This window comes from Castanea sativa, chromosome 7, assembly GCF_040712315.1.
Source record: "Castanea sativa cultivar Marrone di Chiusa Pesio chromosome 7, ASM4071231v1".
Lineage (NCBI taxonomy): Eukaryota > Viridiplantae > Streptophyta > Magnoliopsida > Fagales > Fagaceae > Castanea > Castanea sativa.
The window spans coordinates 44,017,233-44,039,613 of NC_134019.1; the positions used below are offsets into that span (position 1 = coordinate 44,017,233).

Below are 22,381 nucleotides of genomic sequence, written 5' to 3' on the forward strand. Positions count from 1 at the left end.
TTCATTGTAATGTTTATCAAGAGCAATTAATGAAAATCTGTCTTCTTTGATCTTCATTCGAATTGTGTTTATATTATTTTTGTTTTTATCATAAGAACTCTCATTAGCACACAAAGAAAGAATGAATGAGACAACTAACTCCAGTTCCAATAGTTGAACTCTCGTAACTTTAAACAATAGTACACATGCTTGACTTGTGCTTCACAAATTACACCTTAAAAATATAACATGTGCAATGGAATGATAACGCTTACCAAGCCAACTTAGAATTTAATTTGAGGCATGAAGTGATCAAAAATACTTCATCAATATCTCAACATTAACACGATATGGATTTTTACTTGCCTTTCTAAAGCAAACTTTGTTTTAATGGTAAGTATGACATCAATTTGCACAAGGCCTATGGGCCGAGAACCGCACATACCAACGTAATACTTAGAATTGGTAACTTGGAACGTTAATTTAACCGAGGTAAGGGGTCCGAGGACTCTACGTTATGTGGTCCGAGGACCACGCATCACGAAGTTTCTGTTGGATACTTAATAATAGTAACTTAAGATGTTAATTTCCCTAAAGAAGAAGGTCTGTGGACTCGGCATAACTAAGGTTCTGTTTAACAAATAATGAGATTTCAATTTCCACAAGGTATGTGGTCCGAGGACCATCTATGACCAAGTTTCTGTTTGATATTTAATAATATATCAATTTCCACAAGGTATGTGGTCCGAGGACCATCCATGACCAAGTTTCTGTTTGATACTTAATAATAGTAACTTAAGATGTTAATTTCCCCAAAGCAGAAGGTCTGTGGACCTGGCATAACTAAGGTTCTGTTTAACAAATAATGAGATATCAATTTCTACAAGGTATGTGGTCTGAGGACCATGCATGACCAAGTTTCTGTTTGATACTTAATAATAGTAACTTAAGATGTTAATTTCCCCAAAGCAGAAGGTCTGTGGACCTGGCATAACTAAGGTTCTGTTTAACAAATAATGAGAACAATTTCCACAAGGTATGTGGTCCGAGGACCATGCATGACCAAGTTTCTGTTTGATACTTAATAATTATAAGAGATAAACCCAAATAGATATTCACAATTTGAAACGCAAACGACACAAGTGCTTTTTATTAGTAATAGTACCTTCGAAAGTTGTTTACATTCCATGGGCATTGTACCATTTTTTCATCTAGATCAGCTAGTTGATATGACCCTATGCCTGCTATAGAAATGATCTGATATGGCTTTTCCTAATTTGGCCCCAGCTTTCCCCAGGCTGGGTTTTTGGCAGTACCAACAACTTTTCTTAACACTAGATCCCCAGGCGCTAGTGGCCTTAGCTTCACATGGGCGTTGTACCCTCTCTTAAACTTCTGCTGATAATAGGTCATTTGGACCATAGCAGCCTCTCGCCGTTCCTCAACCAAATCCAGGCTTTTTTCCAGGAGACCATCATTATTTTCTGGGCTAAAAGAACTTGTCCTTAGCGTTGGGAAACCAAATTCTAAAGGTAATACCGTCTCGGCCCCATAAGTCATAGAGAACGGTGTCTCTCCAGTGGATTTGCGCGACGTAGTTCGATACGTCCATAAAACATGTGGTAGCTCCTCTACCCATCTGCCCTTCGCGTCATCCAACCTCTTCTTAAGTCCGCTGACTATGACCTTGTTAACGGCCTTAGCCTGCCCATTTCCTTGAGGATAGGCTGGGGTGGAGTGGCTGTTTATGATGCCCATGTCACTGCAGTACTTCCTGAAGGCTTGACTATCAAATTGAACGCCATTATCTGAAATAAGCGTGTAGGGCACCCCAAATCTAGTGATAATATTCTTCCAAATAAATTTCTTGGAGTCGATATCTCTAATATTCGCTAAGGGCTCAGCTTCGACCCACTTGGTGAAGTAGTCGGTCTCCACGAGCAACCATCTTTTGTTTCCTACAGCTCTCGGAAAAGGACCTATTATGTCCAATCCCCATTGAGTGAATGGCCAAGGACTAGATAGAGGATTAAGGGTTCCCCTAGGCTGATGAATGTTGGGAACGAACCTTTGGCACTGATCGCATTTTCTTGCATAATCCTGAGCTTCCTTCTGCATATTGGGCCACCAATATTCCTGAGTCAGAGCCCTATGGGCTAAGGACCTTCCCCTAGTATGGCTTCCGCAAATTCCCTCATGCAATTCTTCCAAAAGCGCCTCCGTTTGCTCGGGGTGCACACATAGCAAGTACAGTCCGGAGAAGGAACGTTTATACAGTTTCTGATCCTCGGATAGCCAGAAACGAAGGGCCTTTCGACAAATCTTATCTGCCTCATATTTGTTCTCGGGAAGAATGTCGCTCTTCAGAAAAGATGCCACAGGGTCAATCCAACTGTGTCCAGGCCTTATCAGGTGGATATGGGCGGCACTTGCAGTGGTTAGAGTTGGCTCTAGCAAATCCTCGACTAGGATAATCCTAAGTAAACAGAGAGCCGAGGATGTCGCCAAGGTAGCCAACGAGTCTGCATGTGTATTCCCACTCCTAGAAATGTGTGTAAGAACAAAGGAATCGAATCTAGATTGTAAGCTTCTAACCTGGGTCAAGTATTCTTGCATTCTTGGATCCCTAGCCTCCATGGTCCCTGTCACTTGGCCAACCACCAACTGAGAGTCCGAGAGCATATGAACTTCCTTTCCGCCCATCCTATGCACCATGTTCATGCCGATCAAGACCGCTTCATACTCGGCCTCGTTATTAGTCGCCAAGAACGCTAACCTCAAAGATTTTTCAAAGACAATTCCCTCAGGGGATATCAAAACAAGTCCGATACCAGACCCTCTCTGGTTAGATGCACCATCGACAGACACTTTCCAAATCGGAGGTCCCTTGTTCGTAATTATGCCATCTGATTTCTCATCCATGTGTGATTCCTTCATAGTTTCTTCCAACAATGGTTCAGCAAACTCTGCCACCAAATCTGCGAGAACCTGACCCTTCACCGAGGTGCGTGGCATGTATTTGATATCAAAGGCTCCCAAAATAGTTCCCCATTTAGCCACCCTTCCAGAGTAGTCAGCACTGCATAACACTGACTTGAGAGGTAATTGGGTCAAAACTACAACGGTGTGGGACTGGAAATAGTGAGGAAGCTTCCGCGTGGCATGAACTACAGCTAGAAGTGCCTTTTTCCAAAAATAGGTAACGCGCCTCGGCTTCATTTAAGGATTTATTGATGTAGTAGACCAATCTTTGCACCCCACCGTCGTCCCTCACGAGGACCAGGCTGACCGCATGGACGACCACTGCTAGATACGCAAACAGGATTTCATCCACCTCAGGCCTAGACATAATGGGTGGCCGGGACAGGTATTCCTTAAGTTGTTGGAAGGCTACAACGCACTCCTCGGACCATTGGAACCCTTTCCACTTATTCAACAGTTGGAAGAAAGGCCTGCACCTGTTAGCTGACCGAGAGATAAACCTGCTGAGGGCAGCAATCATTCCGGTCAACTTCTGAACTTCTTTTGGATTCCGAGGTGGCTATAAGCTTTGAACGGCCCTGACTTGTGCCGGGTTCACTTCTATCCCTCTATGGGTAACCATATAACCTAGGAACTTTCCGGAACCCACACCAAAAGAACACTTTGAGGCGTTCAGGCACAACTTGTACTTTCTAAGTACTTGAAAGGTGTCGTCCAAAGCCTTCACGTACGAAGGTATTATCTTACTTTTCACTACCATATCGTCCACATATACCTCGATGGTGTTTCCAAGTTACAACTCAAACATTCTGGTCATTATTCTTTGGTAAGTAGCCCCAGCATTCTTCAATCTGAACGGCATAACCTTATAGTGATAGTTCCCTATCGGAGTAATAAAAGGGGTCTTCTCCTGATCCTCTGCCGCCAATGGAATTTGATGATAACCCTGGAAGGCATCCAAAAAGCTCATCCGAGGATGTCCGACCGTGGCGTCCACAAGCTGATCAATGCGTGACATAGGGAATGAGTTTTTTGGGCAGGCTTTGTTTAAATCTGTAAAGTCCACACATACCCTCCACTTTTCGTTCTTCTTTTTCACCATGACCGTGTGTGCCAACCACTCTGGGTAGAAAACTTCTTTTATAGCCCCGGCTCTCTTGAGCTTGAGCACTTCCTCTTTAACAGCCTCGGAATGCTCTTTAGAGGAGCGCCAAGGTGGCTGCCTTCTAGGAACAATAGCAAGGTTGACGTTCAAATGGTGACAAATGAAGCTTGGGTCAACCTCCGGAGCCTCGTAGGAGTCCTAGGCAAAAACATCGATGTTGTTCTTTGGAAACTCCACCAATTCCATCTTCTCTTGGTGTGGTAAACGTACCCCAACTTGGAAGAACTTTTCAAGATCATCAGCTACCAAAAACTTCTCCAAATCTTCACACATGGTCTCCTCCGACGTCACCACTTCGGGTGCATCTGGAGTTGTTAACTGCTATAAGTCCTCTCCGGCCGAGGACTGATGCAATACTGCGGCCGATATGCATTGTCTTACCACTGATTAGCTACCAAGAATTTCTTCGATGAATTCCCCCAATGGGAAATTTACCTTAACATGTAAGGTGGAGGAGACAGAACCCAAAGCGTGCAGCCAGGGCCTGGCAAGGATGGCTGTGTATGGGGAATATGCGTCGACCACAATAAAATCCACTTCAACCGTTTTCGAGCCAGATTGTACGAGCAACCGAATCTGTCCCTTTGGTATAACGGCATTCCCCTCAAAACTTATTAATGGCGAGTCGTAAGGGGCGAGGTCCTCCAATTTCAACTTCAGCCCCTTAAATAAGTCAGGGTACATAATATCTGCCCCGCTGCCCTGGTCAATCATCACCCTCCTGACGTCGTAATCCCCTATCCTCAAAGTAACTACTAAGGCGTCATCATGGGGTTGAATGGTCCCAGCCTTGTCCTCCTCTGAAAATCCCAAAACGGGTAGATTCACTCTGAGCCTCTTCGGTTTCACGCCTAACTCCTCGGCCCGAGAGTGTGAAACTGCCATCACTCTGGTGGGGCATGAACTGGTCCTGCCAGGTGCAGCGAAGATAACGTTTATCATTCCCAAGGTGGCCGAGATGAATTATTCTTCTGATTGTTAGAGCCAGACTGACTGCCTTGCCCGTTACGTTGGTATAGGTGCTGCTTCAATTTCCCCTCGCTAATGAGCTGCTCCAAGTGGTTCCAGAGAGTCCGAAAATTCTCGGTGGTATGACCCACATCCCGGTGGTACTGGCATAAGAGATTCTGATTCCACTTCGCAGGGTCCCCTGCCATCTTACTAGGCCATCTGAAGTAGGGTTCCTTACGAACTTTCTCCAACAGCTGGTGCGCTGGCTCTCAGAATATAGTATTAACAGCCTGAGGAGTTACCGAGCCAAGCTGCCCAGAGTAATCTCTCCTCGGCTTATTGTTGTGATATCTGTCCGACCTGAAATCCCTTCTTTCCTGTGGGATAACCTTCGCCTTACCCTTACCCTGTTGTTGGTCTTCTTCCACCCTCTTGTAATCGTCAATGCGGTTCATAAGGTGATGTACACTCCATACGGGCTTTTTGGTCAAGGATTTCCTTAAATCATGATCAGTGGGAAGGCCCACTTTAAAAGTATTAATTGCCACCTTGTCAAAATCTCCATCTATCTCATTGAACATCTCCCAATACCTGTCGAAGTATGCTTTCAACGTCTCACCCTCCCTCATGGCCATAGATAAAAGTGAATCTAACGGCCGAGGAACTCTGCTGCATGTAATAAACCGTGATGTGAATGCTTTGGTAAGTTCCCTAAACGAGTCGACAGACCCCGATTTCAGGCCATTAAACCATCTCATAGCAACAGGTCCCAAGCTAGAAGGGAAGACTTTGCACATCAAGGTCTCGTTGTGAGAATGCACCGCCATTCTCTAATTAAAGTGGCTCACGTGCTCCACCGGGTCTGTCCGGCCGCTATAAATGGTGAAGGTGGGCTGAGTGAACCGCCTGGGGAACCTCCCATTCTCAATCCTACACGAGAATGGCGATTTGGAGAGTTGGTGTAGCGCCTGGCTCATAGCATCGTTCTCCAAGCCCCTAGAGGGGAGCTTCCTACACCTGCGGCCTGATAGGTCACCCTTTTCGCAAGAGGAAGTTTTGCTGGGGGGCGACCACGACCTTGAACTGTAACTACTTCCCTAGGATTCCCCAGAAGAAGGATCAGATGGGGGTGAAGCACGCCTTCGTCTGACGCGGCGCAGCTTCTTCTTGAGGTGGTTTATTTCCCTTTGCATGGCCTTAGCATCATCTTCATGGGCGGTACTGCCTCCACCGCGAGTATGGCTCGTGCCAGGATATGCAGTGTGAATGCTCCCCTCTCGATCCTTCCGGCGTTCAAGACGTTCGAAAAGATCTTCAGGTTGCGATCCCTGAGATTCTGTATGGTGTGAGCCTAAGCCTGCCATGGTGTTCCAGTTTCTCAAATACTAGATTTCCACAGACGGCACCAATTGTAAGTGCACAATTGCACCTGGACCCGAAGATAGACGTGGGCTCAGGCCCAATAAGCCTTAAACAATAAGATTTGTAGAGTGTGTATTTGAAATCCAGTTTAAGGGTATTGGAAACTTGGCAAACAGGCTAGAACGCTAGAATCTTTACAAATGATTAACAAATATAATAAAGGAACCTTCTTGGACGTAAGTCGAGGATGATTTATGTGTTGCTTCTCTTTTATGCCAAAATTACAATTCTAAGTTCTTTTTCTGCTCACTGACTACCACATTTTACCACCTTCTTCAAGTCTTTAAATAATAGCTGAGAAGTTTGATTCTACTGTTCAGGGGTCGTTTTTCCATTAATGCGGCCAGGGAGGTAGGTGCAGGGTCTTTAATGTGGAGGTAGCAGTCTTTTTCTCAGACATTTTTACCACGCCGTTGCCTCTAAAGGGTACTTGGATCCCCCTCTTACCCGATAGTTTTTCCAGGACTCTGCCTTTAATCTTCTTGGCAAATCCAAGGGTGCGTGCCGGGCCCATCCGAGGAGGCATTCATCCTCGGACGACTCCTCGGACGCCTATAGTGTAGGCTGGCTCGTGGGCTTAGGGGCCCAATGACAAAAACAAACCGGTACCAATTGATCAAGCCCACAACCCATCTATTTGTTTTATAAATCTTACCCCCCCCCCACACACACACACACACACATATATATATATATATATATATATATATATATATATATATATATATATATATATATATATATTGTTGTCTTCAATTGGATTATTCCCTAAAAAAAATCAACACTGTTTATTGGGTTAACGAATAATGATTATTCCCTCATGCTTTCGACTTCAATTGGATTAATGTCTTCTATTGTTGTCCTTTTGCTTTTGCAACATGAGGTTTGTGAGGTGGTACAAACTTGACCAAAATTGGTACAACCTTAAAATGCTGAAAATTTGTACGCGTGGATGGGAGTGTGTTTTGGAGAGAGAGAGGAGTGTTTGATATATTTTGGGTTTTGTTTTTGATAAAAAAAAATGTGTTAAGAGTAACGTTTGACTGGGAGGCGAGTAATGAAATAGTAACGGAGTGAAACACATGTGGGTAAAGTGTAAAAAATAAAACCACAAGTGAGTAAGTTAAATTTAAGGCAAACCACAAATGAATAATCTGTAATTCTCATTTTTATTATTCTTCTTTGTTCTTTTTCTCTTTATCCTGAATGTAGCATATATTTTTTATAGGGTAAACTACGTATTTGGTCCCTATCCTATACACCATATTTCAATTTGATCCCTAACCTTTTAATTGTGTCAATTTGGTCCCTAACATTTCTTTACCGTGTTAATTTAATCCTTACAGTTATCTTTTAAATGAAAATTAATGACATGTCTAATGGCCAAAATAAAAATTAGCTTCTGTTGATGTGATAATAAACTAAAATTTTATTTTGGCTATTTGCTATGTAAACAATTTTCATCTAATATATAATGGCAAAGACTAAATTGACACGGTATTAAAAGGTTAAGGACCAAATTGACACAATTGAAAAGTTAAGGACCAAATTGAAATATGGTGTAACGGTTAGAGACTAAATATGTAGTTTACCTTTTTTTTATATTATTATTTTTAAATTTTGGGTAATAAACTTGTTGACTATGCTTTTTAGTTTAGTATTTGGCTTTTTAAAAAATCCTAAATCCCTTTATATGCTAAAAGAAAGAGAATAGTATTTCATGTTGATTCAGGCCAGCCTTGTAAAATATACTTGATTTATTTGGTACTTTATTTGTAAGATGTATTGGATGCACTGCACGCTTATGCGATCCTCTCAGAGTTTTAATTTTTGAGAATTAACTAATGGTGTAGGAAAAAGGTAGCTGCCAATTATGACCTTATTAATGTTGGAAAAAAAAAGGCACCTATAGAAATGGTTTTATGTGTATGTTGGGTTTTTATTTTACAATGCCATCAAATGTAGGGTCTTTTGGATCATAAACTTTCTGCCAATAGCCCTTGGGGCTCTAAAAATGATCCATTGTTTTTATTATTTCTCCGCTTTTCACTTGATTGTTAAGATCAACAGGCCTCGAATAAAGGAAGATATATGGTCAATATTAAGAAAAGTCGTGAATGAAGTTGTTGAAATTTGTTGTACTGAAAACTTTATCCTTTCCATTTCTTCATTATTGTGGTACTTGTTCAGCTAAATATTGTAAGGGCGATTGTTTGAAAGAATATAGAATTTTCTGGTTATAACAGATATTGATTTTTTTTTGAACTTTGGCTATTGAATGAAAGTACAGGGCTGTCTTTTGGTAAGGCAGTCCATTCATGACAACGAACATCAAAGATGTCAGAGGAGGTGTCATTGGTGTTCATGGCATCCATTCCAACTTCTGTGATTTGTCTAACAAAGAGTGACTTGTCTCTTAATATGGGTATAACTTTTATTTTAGTTTTCTTGGTCATTTGAAAGCTTCAAGTTCATATTATTTAGCTATCATGGGTTGGTTAACATTGCTTTCATTATTTCTTTCTACAGATGTGTCTACAACAATGATCCTAAAACCTGAACCTGTGATTCATTTTATATTAGCTAACCAGGATATAAAGAGCATTAAGTGCATTAACTTGGTAAAGGTAAGAATCGGCTTGGAATCTTTTGCACAACGTTTAGCCAATTCTTACCTTTACCAAGTCAATGCACTTAATGCTCTTTATATCCTGGTTTTTTTTTTTTTTTTTTGATTGATAAAAAGGTAAGCTCTTATAAATTAAGATAATCAGATTGGAATACACTCTCTAACTCAGAGGGTAGATCTTCTACCCAAACATCTAAACCTGCAGATGAAACTGCTCTTCTAGCGAGGGCGTGGGCTAACTTATTCCCACCACGCCGCACATGAGAGAAACTACAAAAATGAAACAAACCAGCTTGACGACGGGTTTCCTCAACCACATTCCCATATAACGTATTGCAGCAAACCGAGGAATTCAGAGCCGAAACCACCCGGAGGCAATCACCTTCCATCACCACTTTAGAGAGGCTTAGTTCTTGCGCAAAAAGCAGAGCACGACGAGAAGCCAAAGCTTCTGCCATTTCCACAGAAAAAGGAAGCAGAATTCTTTGAGATAAAGCCGCAATCATCTTCCCATCTGAATCTCTAATTGCCACTCCAATACCTGCACTACCCAGATTCTCAAACCAGGCAACGTCATAGTTCACCTTGAAGGCACCCACTGGAGGACGAGACCAGCCCACCTGGACCCCAGGACCTCTCGGCAACACAACTGGCTTGTACAGGTCCAGGAATTCCCGAACCAAAGTGACAGCCCTCTCACCCAGCTCCAGCAGCGACCAAGTGGGTTGATTCTCCCTCAACCTGTTTCGCCCCTGCCACAAACACCAAGAGATCGTCGAGAACAGAGCAATCTGAAATCCCGAAGCCTTGTCCAGAACTTCCTCCAATAAATCAAAAAAACTTCTATACTACCTGTACAACTGAGCAAAAATAAAATTAGACTACCATACTACCTGGGCATGCTCGCACAGCCACAAACAATGAAGGACGGACTCCAAGTGCTCATCACAAGTAGGACAGACATCTTCCACAGGCACATGGCGAAGTCGGAGGTTTTGCTTGGTAGGTAAAGAGTCACGAGCAGCTCTCCAAATGAAATGTCGGATCCGATTCGGGGTTTTGATCTTCCATATTTTCTTCCAAACCTTGCTCTGCCCATCCACTGAAGATGACCCTAGAATGACACTTCTAACAGAAGATTCCAACATACGATAGGCACTCTGTACGCTATAATCCCAAGTAGGAGTGAGAGGCCAAGTCAGCAAGTCATCAACGAACTCCTCACCCATTGGAATTCTGCAGATCAAATCAGCCTCCCAAGGCAGAAACAGTCGTTGCACCAAGCTTGGATCCCATACCCTACTACCTGCCTCAAACAGATCCTTCACAAAACTAACCTCCATATCAAGTCTTGGAGAGACCACCTTGTTGTTTGGGAGCTCCGGCAACCATTTATGCTCCCAAATATTGATAGATTCCCCGTCCCCCACTCTCCACACCACCCCTTTATTGATGACATCCCTCGCTTGTAAAATACTCTTCCAAGCAAAAGAACATCGTGGATGGACCGGCGCTTCCAAAATGCTATTGTCGGGGAAATATTTTGCACTAAAGACATTATATAGTAAAGACTTGTTGTGATGTATTAGCCGCCAAACCTGCTTCGCAAGAAGAGCATTGTTAAAGATCTGCAAATCTCTAAAACCCATTCCACCCACAGACTTAGACGAACAAAGATCACTCCACTTCACCCAATGGATTTTTTGTCTCTCCTTGCCCCCACCAAAACTTCCGGATCATTGCTTCAATGTCTTTGCATAAACCAACAAGTAATCTAAATACACTCATAGAGTAGGTAGGTATAGATTGGACAACTGCTTTTATCATAACTTCCTTTCCAGCCTGAGACAGCAGCTTCTCTTTCCACCCTTGCATTTTTGCCTAAATCCGCTCCTTTATTTGCGTAAAGCATGCTTTTTTCCCTCTACCAACAAAGGAGGGCAGCCCCAAATACTTCTCATAGTGCTAAATGGCAAGGACACGCAGAGACATCTTTATAGACTCCATAGTCTGAGCATCAGTATTCTTACTAAAAAAGAGGGTAGTTTTACTCTTGTTAATCATTTGACCTGAAGCTTCTTCATAGAAACCCAACAGCTCTTGAATTTTTTCACATTTAGTCAATGAGGCTCTGCAAAACAAAAGACAATCGTTTGCAAAAAATAGATGGGTGAGTTTCGGACCATTCCTACAAATAGAAAACCCATGAATATCTCCCTTTGAGGCTGCCTCTTTCATAATAGCATTTAAGCCTTCTGTACAAAAAAGAAACAAATAAGGCAAAAGAGGATCCCCTTGCCTTAAGCCCCTCGAAGGTCGAAAGAGACCCTTGGGCTCTCCATTGACAAGAATAGAATAGGACACTAACGTGATACATTCCATTAACAAAGCCACCCAATCTTCATGGAAACCCAATTTCAGAAGGATCTGTTCTAGAAAAGCCCACTCCACCCTATCATACGCCTTGCTCATATCCAGTTTAAGAGCCATGTAACCCTGCTTACCTGAACAACTATTCTTCATATGATGCAAAGATTCAAAAGCAATTAAAATATTATCTGTGATAAGCCTGTTTGCAACAAAGGCACTTTGAGTTTCAGAGACAATAGAATCCAAAAAAGGTTTAAGACGATTTGCAATAACTTTACTGATAATCTTATAAATCACATTACACAGACTAATGGGCCTAAAATCAGACACCCTTTCGGAATTTTTGACTTTTGGAACTAAAGTGATAAAAGTATGATTAATAGATTTCAGGATGGATTTAGAATTTAAACAGGAAAGAACAACTTGAGAAACATCCATACCAATATCAGTCCAATACGTTTGGTAGAATAAGGGCGGCATCCCATCCAAACTAGGGGCCTTTAACGGAGCCATATCCTTAATAGCACATTCCACCTCTTCCACTGTGAAAGGCCTAGCCAAGGTAGCCCTCATCTCTTCAGTCACCACCGGTTGAACCTTATTCAAAATCCGTTTAAGGTTATGAGGATTGGAAGTAGTAAACGAATTGGCATAGTACTCTATCAACAAACCTGAGACCACCTCCTCATTTTCCTGCCAAAAACCATTCTCATCACGCAGCCCTTTTATAAAGTTCCTTCTCTTCCGTTGGGTTGAGACCCCACGGAAGAATTTTGTATTCTGATCACCACTTTGAAGCCACTGAACTCGAGACCGCTGTTGCCACATTCTCTCCTCTTGAGCACATAGATCATTGAGTTCCTTCTTCAGCCGATCCACCAAATCCACATCCCCAGATCTAACCGAATCTGCCTCAACCCTCCAAAGCCGCTCCTTTAGGTTTTTTATTTTTTTTTGCACGTTACCAAAGTGGTCACTGTTCCACGCCGTAAGCATCTTCTTACATTTTTTTAACTTTTTTGAAACCACGTGCATGGGTGCGCCCTCTTGATCAACAGCCCAAGCTCTTGAAATAATACCATTACACTCTGAATTAGTCAACCACATAGCCTCGAAGCGGAAAGGCTTTCGACGCCATCTTTGATGCTCCCCATTTGGATTCAAAGATAAAAGAATGGGGCGATGGTCCGAAGTAAAACTATTCAAGTGCCTAATCCTTCTTGCAGGGAAACGAGCAAGCCATTCATAGTTGGCAACCCCTCGATCCAACCTCTCCCATATCAACTCCCCCCTACGGTGCCCATGCCAGGTAAAGTTCGGGCCTGAAAAGCCTAAATCCACAAACCCACAAAAATCAAGAACATCTCTAAAAGCCTGCATGAGATTATGATAGGAAGAAAAACTATCAACCCAAACATCACTACTATTTTTCCACATCAAAGCCAACCCACCACCCCTAGCTTCATTTGTTACCGTAAATAGACCATCAAAGTTTAGCTTCAATTTAATGTACTCCATGTGTTCCTTAGAGGACCATGTTTCAAACAAAAACACAATCCTGGGATCTTTTGGTTGGATGATATCTCCAAGCTCATCAACTGCACGGCGGTTCCCAAGCCCCCGGCAGTTCCAAGCTAACAGATTCATTGCTGTCGGCGGGGCTGGTACCCAGCCTCCACCGTTAAATCATTAAAATCCACCCCCCTTTGCTTTTTGTTACAATCTGACTCCTTTACCCTCCCCTTCTAGGTCTTGAAAATTTCTTTTTAAAGAAGTCTCCCTCCTGCCATCCTCAGAGCTACAAGAGGAGATAGCACCCTTTCCTTTCGTTTGGTTTCTAATAATTGACCGTGTGTATCCACTTTTAGTCAGTCTTTTCCCTTCTTTGGATATACCCTTCTGCACTAGCACTAAAACACCTACTACTTCTTCTGTACCAGACCGGGTTGGATACCCACCCATATTAGTATTTCCTCTTTCTTCACCTCCCTTAGACTCACCCTCATTTGAATCAAATCTCACAATTTCCCTGTCAATTTCCTGTAATTGAGAGTCAAAGTCCAGCTGTGAAGGTTCTTTGTCATTAGAGCCAGCCCCCCCGGTATTCACTCCAACTAGAGTTGGATCAGTCCGCAACAATTCATCACGCTCACCCTCCACTTCTTGCGTATTGAGACTTTCCTTAGACCCCGTCCCCTCCACTTCAATATCATCCCGTATCACTACTTGTTCCTCCGAAATTGGGTGTCTGTGTCTTGAGAAAAAGCCATGGATTCATGATTAGTACCACTGCCCTGTCGCACATCTTCCTTGTCCTGCCCCCCATCCTCTGTTTCACTATCATTCTCATCAAAACCAGCCACCCTAACCACTGATTTCCTAGCTAGATTTGGTGTTGCAGCCCTCATCCATGACCCAAATTGTTGTTCAGCTTCCTTCAGAGTATGCTTACCCTTCAACCAGATTGGACATTCCCTATCCATGTGAGTGAGCTTGCCGCACCAATGGCAAATATTGGGCATTCTCTCATACTTGAAGCATGCCCAGCTGTCTTGCCCATCCCTTAGGGCTAGTTTTCTACCCTGACACAAAGGTTTAGTAATATCAATACTCACCCTGACACGGACAAAGTTGCTGCCTTCATACACCTCCTTGTCCGGACTATTCTCAAACACCTTACCTGCGGCAGAAACAATGCACTTCACAGTAGTAGAGGTAATCCCGATAGGTAGGTTATGCACTTGAACCCACATACAAGTAGTTTCAAACTTCAGCTTGCTCAAATCTGTAAGTGTTTTGACCCTTTTCAATGCCACAAGGTGTTTGTCAAAAGTCCAAGGTTCCCCTTTCATATCCTGGTTAGCTAATATAAAATGAATCACAAGTTCAGGTTTTAGGATCATTGTTGTAAACACATCTATAGAAAGAAATAACAGAAGCAATGTTATCCAACCCATGATAGCTAAATAATATGAACTCGAAGCTTACAATAACCAAGAAAAAAAAAAGTTATACCCATATTAAGAGACAAGCCACCCTTCGTTAGATAGATCACAGAAGCTAGAATGGAAGCCACAAACACCAATGACAGCTCCTCCAACATCTTTGATGTCCCATGGGTTGTCATGAATGTACTGCCTTACCAAAAAACAGCCCCTGTACATTCATTCAATAGCCAAAGTTCAAAAAAAAATCAATATCGATTATAACTAGAAAATTCCATGTTTTTTCAAACAATCGCCCTTACAATAATTAGCTAAACAAAGACCACAATAATGAAAAAATGAAAAGGTTTAAGTTTTCAGTATAACAAATTTCAACAGCTTCATTCACTACTTTTCTTAATATTGACCATATATCTTCCTTTATCCGAGGCCGGTTAGCCTTAACAATCAAGTGAAAAGCAGAGAAATAATTATAACAATGGGTAATTTTTAGAATCCCAAGGGCTATTGGCAGAAAATATATGATCCAAAAGACCCTATATCTGATGGCATTATAAAATCAAAACCCAACATACACATTAATCTATAGGTGCTTTATTTTTTTTTCCAACATTAATGTTTAATCCAAAATTTCAATCTTTTGTTCATGTACAGGCTAAGAGAATGCTGAAAATTTTTCAGGATTAAGACAACGCACCAAAGCATGGAATATAAAATAATTGGCCTGAGTGATTCTCGATGCAAGGTCTAGTTGTATGTGCTTTGTACCGAAAATATTTCCCCATCCTAGTGTCCTCAGCCTACTACTACTTGATACAAAACAAAAACCAAACCCTATCATTGCATCGGCATTCCTTGATGGAAGGGCAATTTTATATGTCACTCAAATGCCCATTGGTTCTCCCTCCGAACCTCTGCTTCTTCTTCCGGAGTGTAATCATTCTTGATGTGGAATGTCTCACGAATCTCTTGTGGAGTCTTTCCCTTCATCATGTCTGCCACAGTCTTGCAAGTCAAGTCCAACAACCCCTTAATGTTCAAATAGTTGGCCGCCTAAAAATTGGAACAATAGGAACACCAATCCACCAAGTAAGACAATGAATACAAAATTAGAGAAAATTATAATAATGTCTTGCAAACGAGTGAACATAAATGAAGCTGGTCAATACAACATCCTACTAAGGGCATGCACACCACAAATACCAAAAGTTACTAAAGCAAAAACTGCACCACAGCATATAAAATACAAGAAATTCTAAGTTATAAATTAGTAGCCCTTTCTATAAAATCAGGCATCATACATTGCTTGCTCAGTTTTTTACAATACGGATGCATGACTACATAGCAAGTAGCAATGACAGTAAAGTGTAATCAGTTAAACTTCAAGGTTCTAAATACAATTTGTCAACAATCAACAGCTGGGAGAACATGTTTTCTCATCATAAAACTAAATTCCTTTGATAACAAGAAGTAACCATACATATTAAAAGTTTAAAACCAAATGCAAATAGCACTGACATCACTATCAAACTGCTACCCATTGTAGCAAACAATCTTTGGATTTAAAATGACATCAGCAACAATTTATAGAACTTCTACCTCTCAATCAATGTTCATTTTATTCACTATTCATAACAAAATAACCATGAGCTGAACAACACCTAAACCAACAAACCCAACTATATTGAATCTCCACAACCAAGCAAACAATTCATGAAACCACCATAACACAACAAAATCATGAACAACAGGACTGACAACATAATCTCATAACATATATATGCAGAACACAACTTAATAACAAAGAAAAAAGATGGAAGAGATAGAGGCAGAGCTCAAGATAATCAGCATATCATCAAACATAACATTCACCTTTTTAACTTGTTTTCTCAGCATCAAAACAGAAAAAAGAACCCATTCTTTTCCTTCTCACCTCTTATTTTCTCAGCATCAAAACACATTATTAGTAATTTAAAAAAAAATAAGAAAGAACTATTACTATAGTAAAAAAAAATCTATTCAATGCATAACCACACAAAAAAGACACATACTAATCAAAGAAAAACAGTAAAAAAAATGAAGGGCAAAATATCAATCAGTCCATTGAAAACCCAAAACAAAAACCCTTTTCATTTGAAAAGTATAACATAACAGGACTCAAATTTCCAGCCTTTTTCCATTTCACCCTCCTGTTTTCTCAGCATCCAAACAGAGATCCGGAACAAAAATCTTTTTTTTTTTTTTTAAACAACAACAAGAACAAAGATTGCATAATAAGCCCGAGGACTAAAGCATAATGAAGGGCAAGAGAAAACATTCTGCTCATTGAAAACCCCAAAACTAAAAACTAAACATAACTGTACTTAAAGTTCCAATCTTTTTTACTTCCTTGCTGATAGGTAAAAGAACGCTAGTAATGGGTAAAGTTCCAATCTTTTTTCCTTGTCACCCTCTTGTTTTCTCAAGATCCAAACAGAAACTCAAGAAACAAACTTTTTTTTTAAAAAAAAATATTAAACTATTAACAAACCAAAAAAAAAAAATCTCAACACAAACAATCAATGAAAGCAGTAAAATAAAGCAGAAAGAATCGCCAAAAGGGTACTTTGAAAAAGGAACGAAAGGTGTAGTACGGACCAGAATGAGGTCGAAGAGAGTGTTCTGGTCAACCTTGACGAACTCAGTGTCCCATTCAGCGAGTGGGTCGGTGGTACTGTTGGAAGTGTAAGAGGTCACATAGGGCTCAGACTCGCCAGCAGCCTCTTTGTGCTTCTTGCAGTACTCGATGACCCGTGAAAGAATGCCACTGGTGACGTTTGGCAATGGTATCTCATTGTTGGCGCACTCATCTTCGATCATGTGCTTTATGGTCTGTGCCACCATGGCCACCCTCTCATCCACCTCAAAGGACTCGCCGTCTGAGCTTTTCAGGGTCACCTTCTTCGTGTTCTCGTTCTCCTTCTCCTTGTTACTCACCACCACGCTTGTTGAAGACGACGCCATTGTTGTTTTCACAGATAGAGAGAGAGCTAGAGAGCCGTAGTGTGTTGGGATGAGAAGGTGAAAGAGTCAAGGGCAGTATTTATAAAGAAGAGGCGTGGGGCTTAAGAAACTGAGGCGGCGTGTGGTTTTTGGGGTTGTGTATTTTTTTTTTTTTTAAAGAAGTCAGCATTTTGTGATGTGTACTTAATAGTTAAGTTAATACTAATCTTTTATCCTTTCGGTTTTGACTTTGGAGCTTTTTATTTTGGCGTAAATGCTCTTTTAGTTTTTATATTTTGATTCGATTTTTATTTTAGTTTTTACATTTTATTTTTATTATTTTTAGTCTATAAATCAATTAACGTTTGATATTTAAGTCCTTACTATCATTCAATTAACAGAAACTGCTGACGTGGCTAACGGCACAGTAAAATAATTATTAAAAAAATCTATTTTGGTATTAAAAAATTATCAAGTTAGAATTTAAATTAAAAAAATTATTATTAATTTTAATTAAATGAAAAAAAAAAACTCAGGAAGAACACGAAGAAGAAAAGAAGAACTCCAACCCAGAATGAAAGAACTCAAGAACACAAATCACAACCACAAATAACTCCAACCCGTGACTGGCCTCAAATCACAACCATAAATCCACCGGAATCTGCAACAAAACCATTAACTATCTACCACAAATCCAAAACAATAAACTCATCCACTACCCACACAAACCCATCGGAGCAAACTACCCCACCCAAATCTGATTAAAAAAAAACTCAGCTAGTTCGGTGCCAATCCTCTTTGATCTGAGAACAAAACTTATCACCAAACTCCAATTTGTGAACGAATCCCACCACCAAACTCCAATCTCGCCACTGAAACCCACCACGAAACTTTAATCTAGCCACCAAAACTCCACCACGGACGCCGATCACCACAAACCCACACTCTCCACCATGCCGTTCCACAAACTCAGACCTCCATCACACCAATCCCCACAAACTCACGCCCTCCACCTCACCACGGCAAGTCGGCAACACCATATGCATAGAAACCCACAAAAAAAATACCAAAGAGAGAGACCCATTGATTTGAGAGAGGAGCTTGAGGCACATAGGTTTGGGTTTGAGCAAAATCAAAAGATAAAGAGAGTTTGAGGCTAAGCACCAAGATAGAGGGAGAAAGAAGAAAAAGAAGAAGAAAGAAGAGAAGCAAAGAATGAAGGCAAAGAAACTGAGAGATCGATCTGGGGAAGAAAAAGAAAGAAGAAAGAAGAAAACAAAAAAGAAAGAGAAATTGAGAGACGATATGGGGAAGAAAAACAAAAAAGAAAAAGAAACGGAGAAACTGAAAGACGATTTGGGGAAGAAAAACAAAAAGAAAAAGAAACAAGTACAAACAAAATCACACACAAAACCCACCAGCACTATTGAGACAGAAGAGTTTCAAAGAGTTGTGATCTGGAATTTTGGTATTTTGAGCGGGTGGGCTTGATTTTTTGTTTTAAAATTTTTTCATTTAATTAAAATTAATAAATTATTTTTATTAATTTAAATTCTGATGTGGCAATTTTTTAATGTCAAAATAGATTTTTTAATTATTATTTTACTGTACCATTAGCCACGTCAGCATTTTCTATTAGTTGGGTGACGGTAAGGACTTAAATGTCACGTGTTAATTGTTTTAGGGACTAAAAGTGATAAAAATAAAATGTAGGGACTAAAATAGAAATCGGGTCAAAATGTAAGGACTAAAAGTGCATTTACGCATTTTATTTTTTCCTTTGTACATAGGATTTTTAAAAATTGTATTATTTTAAGGATTTTTAAGGTGAGTTTGGTTAGGCTTTTTGAAAAAATTGTGGTTTTAAAAAATACAGTATGAAATTGATTTTTTTTTTTAAGCAAAGCATTTAGTAAAAATTGTCAAAAAGTGTTTTTTTGGGAAAAACTCGAGTGTTTGGAAAATTATTAAAAAATACAAAATAATTTTACAATAATTTTTTTTTGAGAAATAGATACACATAAGAGAAAGGGAAAATGATTTCATAATAATTTTATAAACAAATTTTAGATAGCACGTTCTTATTGGTGAGTAAAAATTTTATGTTAGTAGTAACTTAAACTAAAATCAATAATAATTTACTACCTACAATTTGTAGAAAAAATATTGTAAATGGAGCATTATTCAAATATAATTATTCTATTTTTTAATATATTTATTTGCACCCTTTCCCTCACACCCAACCCAACACATTTCCCACTTTTTAATTATTTTTTTCCTTCCATTTTTTCTTAATAACAAGTAGGGGTGTGCAATGAACCAGCCAAAATTGACCCAACTCACTGGGATGGGTCAGTTTTTAGGGATGGTGGGTTGGGTTGGGTCATAAATTGTTTTAACAGTGGGTTGGGTTTGGGTTATGAGATTTACAAATCCATCTAACTCGACCTGACCCACCTATATTTAATATATATTTAAATAAATAAGTAATATATATATATATATATATATATATATTATAATTTTGTTATTTTTCCCCTCTTCCTAAATAAAACCCAAATTCTAAGTTTTTTTCTTATAGTTTGTGTTTGTTTGGAGTTATGCTTATGATTATTTGATTATAAATTTACTCTTACTTATAGTGGTGTTGTTTTAATATTCAAATTAATAATAATAATAATAGTAATTAAAAAAATTGTCTAACCCTACCCAATTCATGTGAGTTGGGTTGGGTTGTATTTTTTTAAGCCACCATGGTGGGTTGGGTTAAAAAAACTTCTCAACTCGACCTAACCTAACTCATGCACAGTTGCACACCCCTCCATAAGAACCAACCCTTCACCTTTTGAGGGTTGTAAAACGTAATTTCATCAATAAAAATGTTACCAATTTAAAGAAATTAAAGTGGTAGTTATACCCATATATATATATATATATTTTTTTTTTGAGAAATACACACACACATATATAAGGGAAGGAGATGAGATAAGGGAATACTTAATAGAAAAGGTGCTGCATGTATGATGTATCACACATCTTATTACTTAATAGAAAAGCAAATTAGCTGAGGCATTTTATAATTCTAAAATATCAACTGGGCCATTCCAACTTTAGGTTATGACTTGTGATAAAACTAAGTTCACTAAAATTGCAACAACAGTAGTAGTACTCACGCCTTCATCTTCTTGGGATCAAACATTATCCTTATAATAAGTCCACTTTAAGACATTCAACCAAATATTGATAATATATTTTCTCAAAATTTTTTTTTTTGATAATATATAAAGCAACTGGACTAGTCATTAAACTGCACATCTATTATAAAGATGAGATATGATCTCAGGTCTATAGTACTTCTTTCTTTCATGTAGGTCACAAGGCAATATAGTTGCACATGCGTTAACCCAGAGAGCAAGATTATATTTTCCATTATAAATCTGGATGGAGTCTCTTCCACCATATATTTTGTTTTTTGTTTTGTCTAATTTTCCTAATTCAATATTAATAAATATATCACGTATTTCTTTCATAAAAAAAAAAAAGGTTCTATAGTACAATGTGAATATTTATGACCTCTCATTTCTTGCCTTTTCTTTTTCTTTGGGTGGGAAACTAATTCTACCAAATAAGGGAACAAGGCAATGAATTTTGAACTCACTAAAATTTTGGTGGGCTCTGATTGTCCTGTCTAATCATTGGGCTCATTGAGACCCAAAGATAAAACCCATATTTTGTTTGACAGTTTTCTTTCGTTAAATGAATATCATTTTTGTCAATTTCCTTCAGTTATAAGTAGAAGTCATGAACCCATTTGAGTATAGTTGTTTTTACTTTTTAGCATGATTTTAATTTGATAGTTTTCCAAATATTAATGCACCCCAGGAAACAGTTTTCTTTTGTTTTTACATAAAAATTGTAGCTTGACATTTTAATTGATGAGGAATTAATTAGTACAATGTCCATAGTACTTATCCAATTAGCATATAATGCAATCCTTTGTGCAACCCATGTATAATGCCAGTAACACGTATCTCTTTCATTGATTTTGTTTCTAGTTTCTCTGGTAATTTGAATCCTGTTTCTCATCGACTTAAGAAAAAGTTTGACAATTCTCAAAAAATAGAAGTAAAAGTTTGACCCTAGTGAAATGAGAGAGCAAAAAGCCCAGTTTTGAATATGAGACTCGACCCATCTGGCAGACCTTGACCTCATGTAAGTCTTCTTTAAACTTTCAGCTGAGAAAGGCCCACGCTAGTCCAGAGCATATGTACCAAACAGTGCACTCAGCAATTCTGGTTATTATTCTAGTTAGCCATAATAATATTCGAGCCACCTGTTTTTATAGTCATCAAGAGCTACAGTGAGCTACACCATGGAATTGGTGCTTTGTTTTGGAATTTGATGTTTGTAAAATCAAGTTCTCACTTAATATGGTTGAGATTGCAAAAACTGGTATTTTTGGATTAAGGGGGAGGAAGTTGGAAGGGAGCATAATTGGTCCAAAATTAGTTTATTTTCAACTAACTCTACTCTACTCCTACTCTAAAAAATTCAAGTTTTTCTAGTACCATAAACAAATTCACTATTTTTGCCACAATTCACCTATATGGTAGACTATGATTTACATTTTGTCAATTTTATATGGACCACTATCAGAGCCAAGAGCAAAAGGGGGCAATTTCCCTTTAACTCGTCCTAAAAATCCTTTGAAGTACTGCTATGCGTGAGTTTGGATTGGACATTTTGCCCAACTATGATTGACATTTTGTCAATTTTATATGGACCACTATCAGAGCCAAGAGCAAAAGGGGGCAATTTCCCTTTAACTCGTCCTAAAAATCCTTTGAAGTATTGCTATGCGTGCGTTTAGATTGGACATTTTGCCCAATTTGCAAGTTCAGGAATTTTTTAGTGGGTTCCGGTAGTACTGTTCACATACCACCAAACTCACTTTTT

At 39.4% G+C, this 22,381-nt stretch overlaps 1 protein-coding gene across 1 annotated transcript; it reads right to left on the bottom strand.

Annotated features, from left to right (window-relative positions):
* Positions 1 to 15,025: 15,025 nt before the first annotated feature.
* On the bottom strand, positions 15,026 to 17,510 carry LOC142643603 (SKP1-like protein 1A). Its single transcript, XM_075818290.1, has 2 exons — positions 17,081 to 17,510; positions 15,026 to 15,496 (listed from the first exon to the last, which is right to left on the bottom strand). The coding sequence occupies exons 1-2, from the start codon at positions 17,444 to 17,446 to the stop codon at positions 15,323 to 15,325; spliced, it is 540 nt and encodes a 179-aa protein (XP_075674405.1). The 5' UTR covers positions 17,447 to 17,510; the 3' UTR covers positions 15,026 to 15,322.
* Positions 17,511 to 22,381: the final 4,871 nt, after the last annotated feature.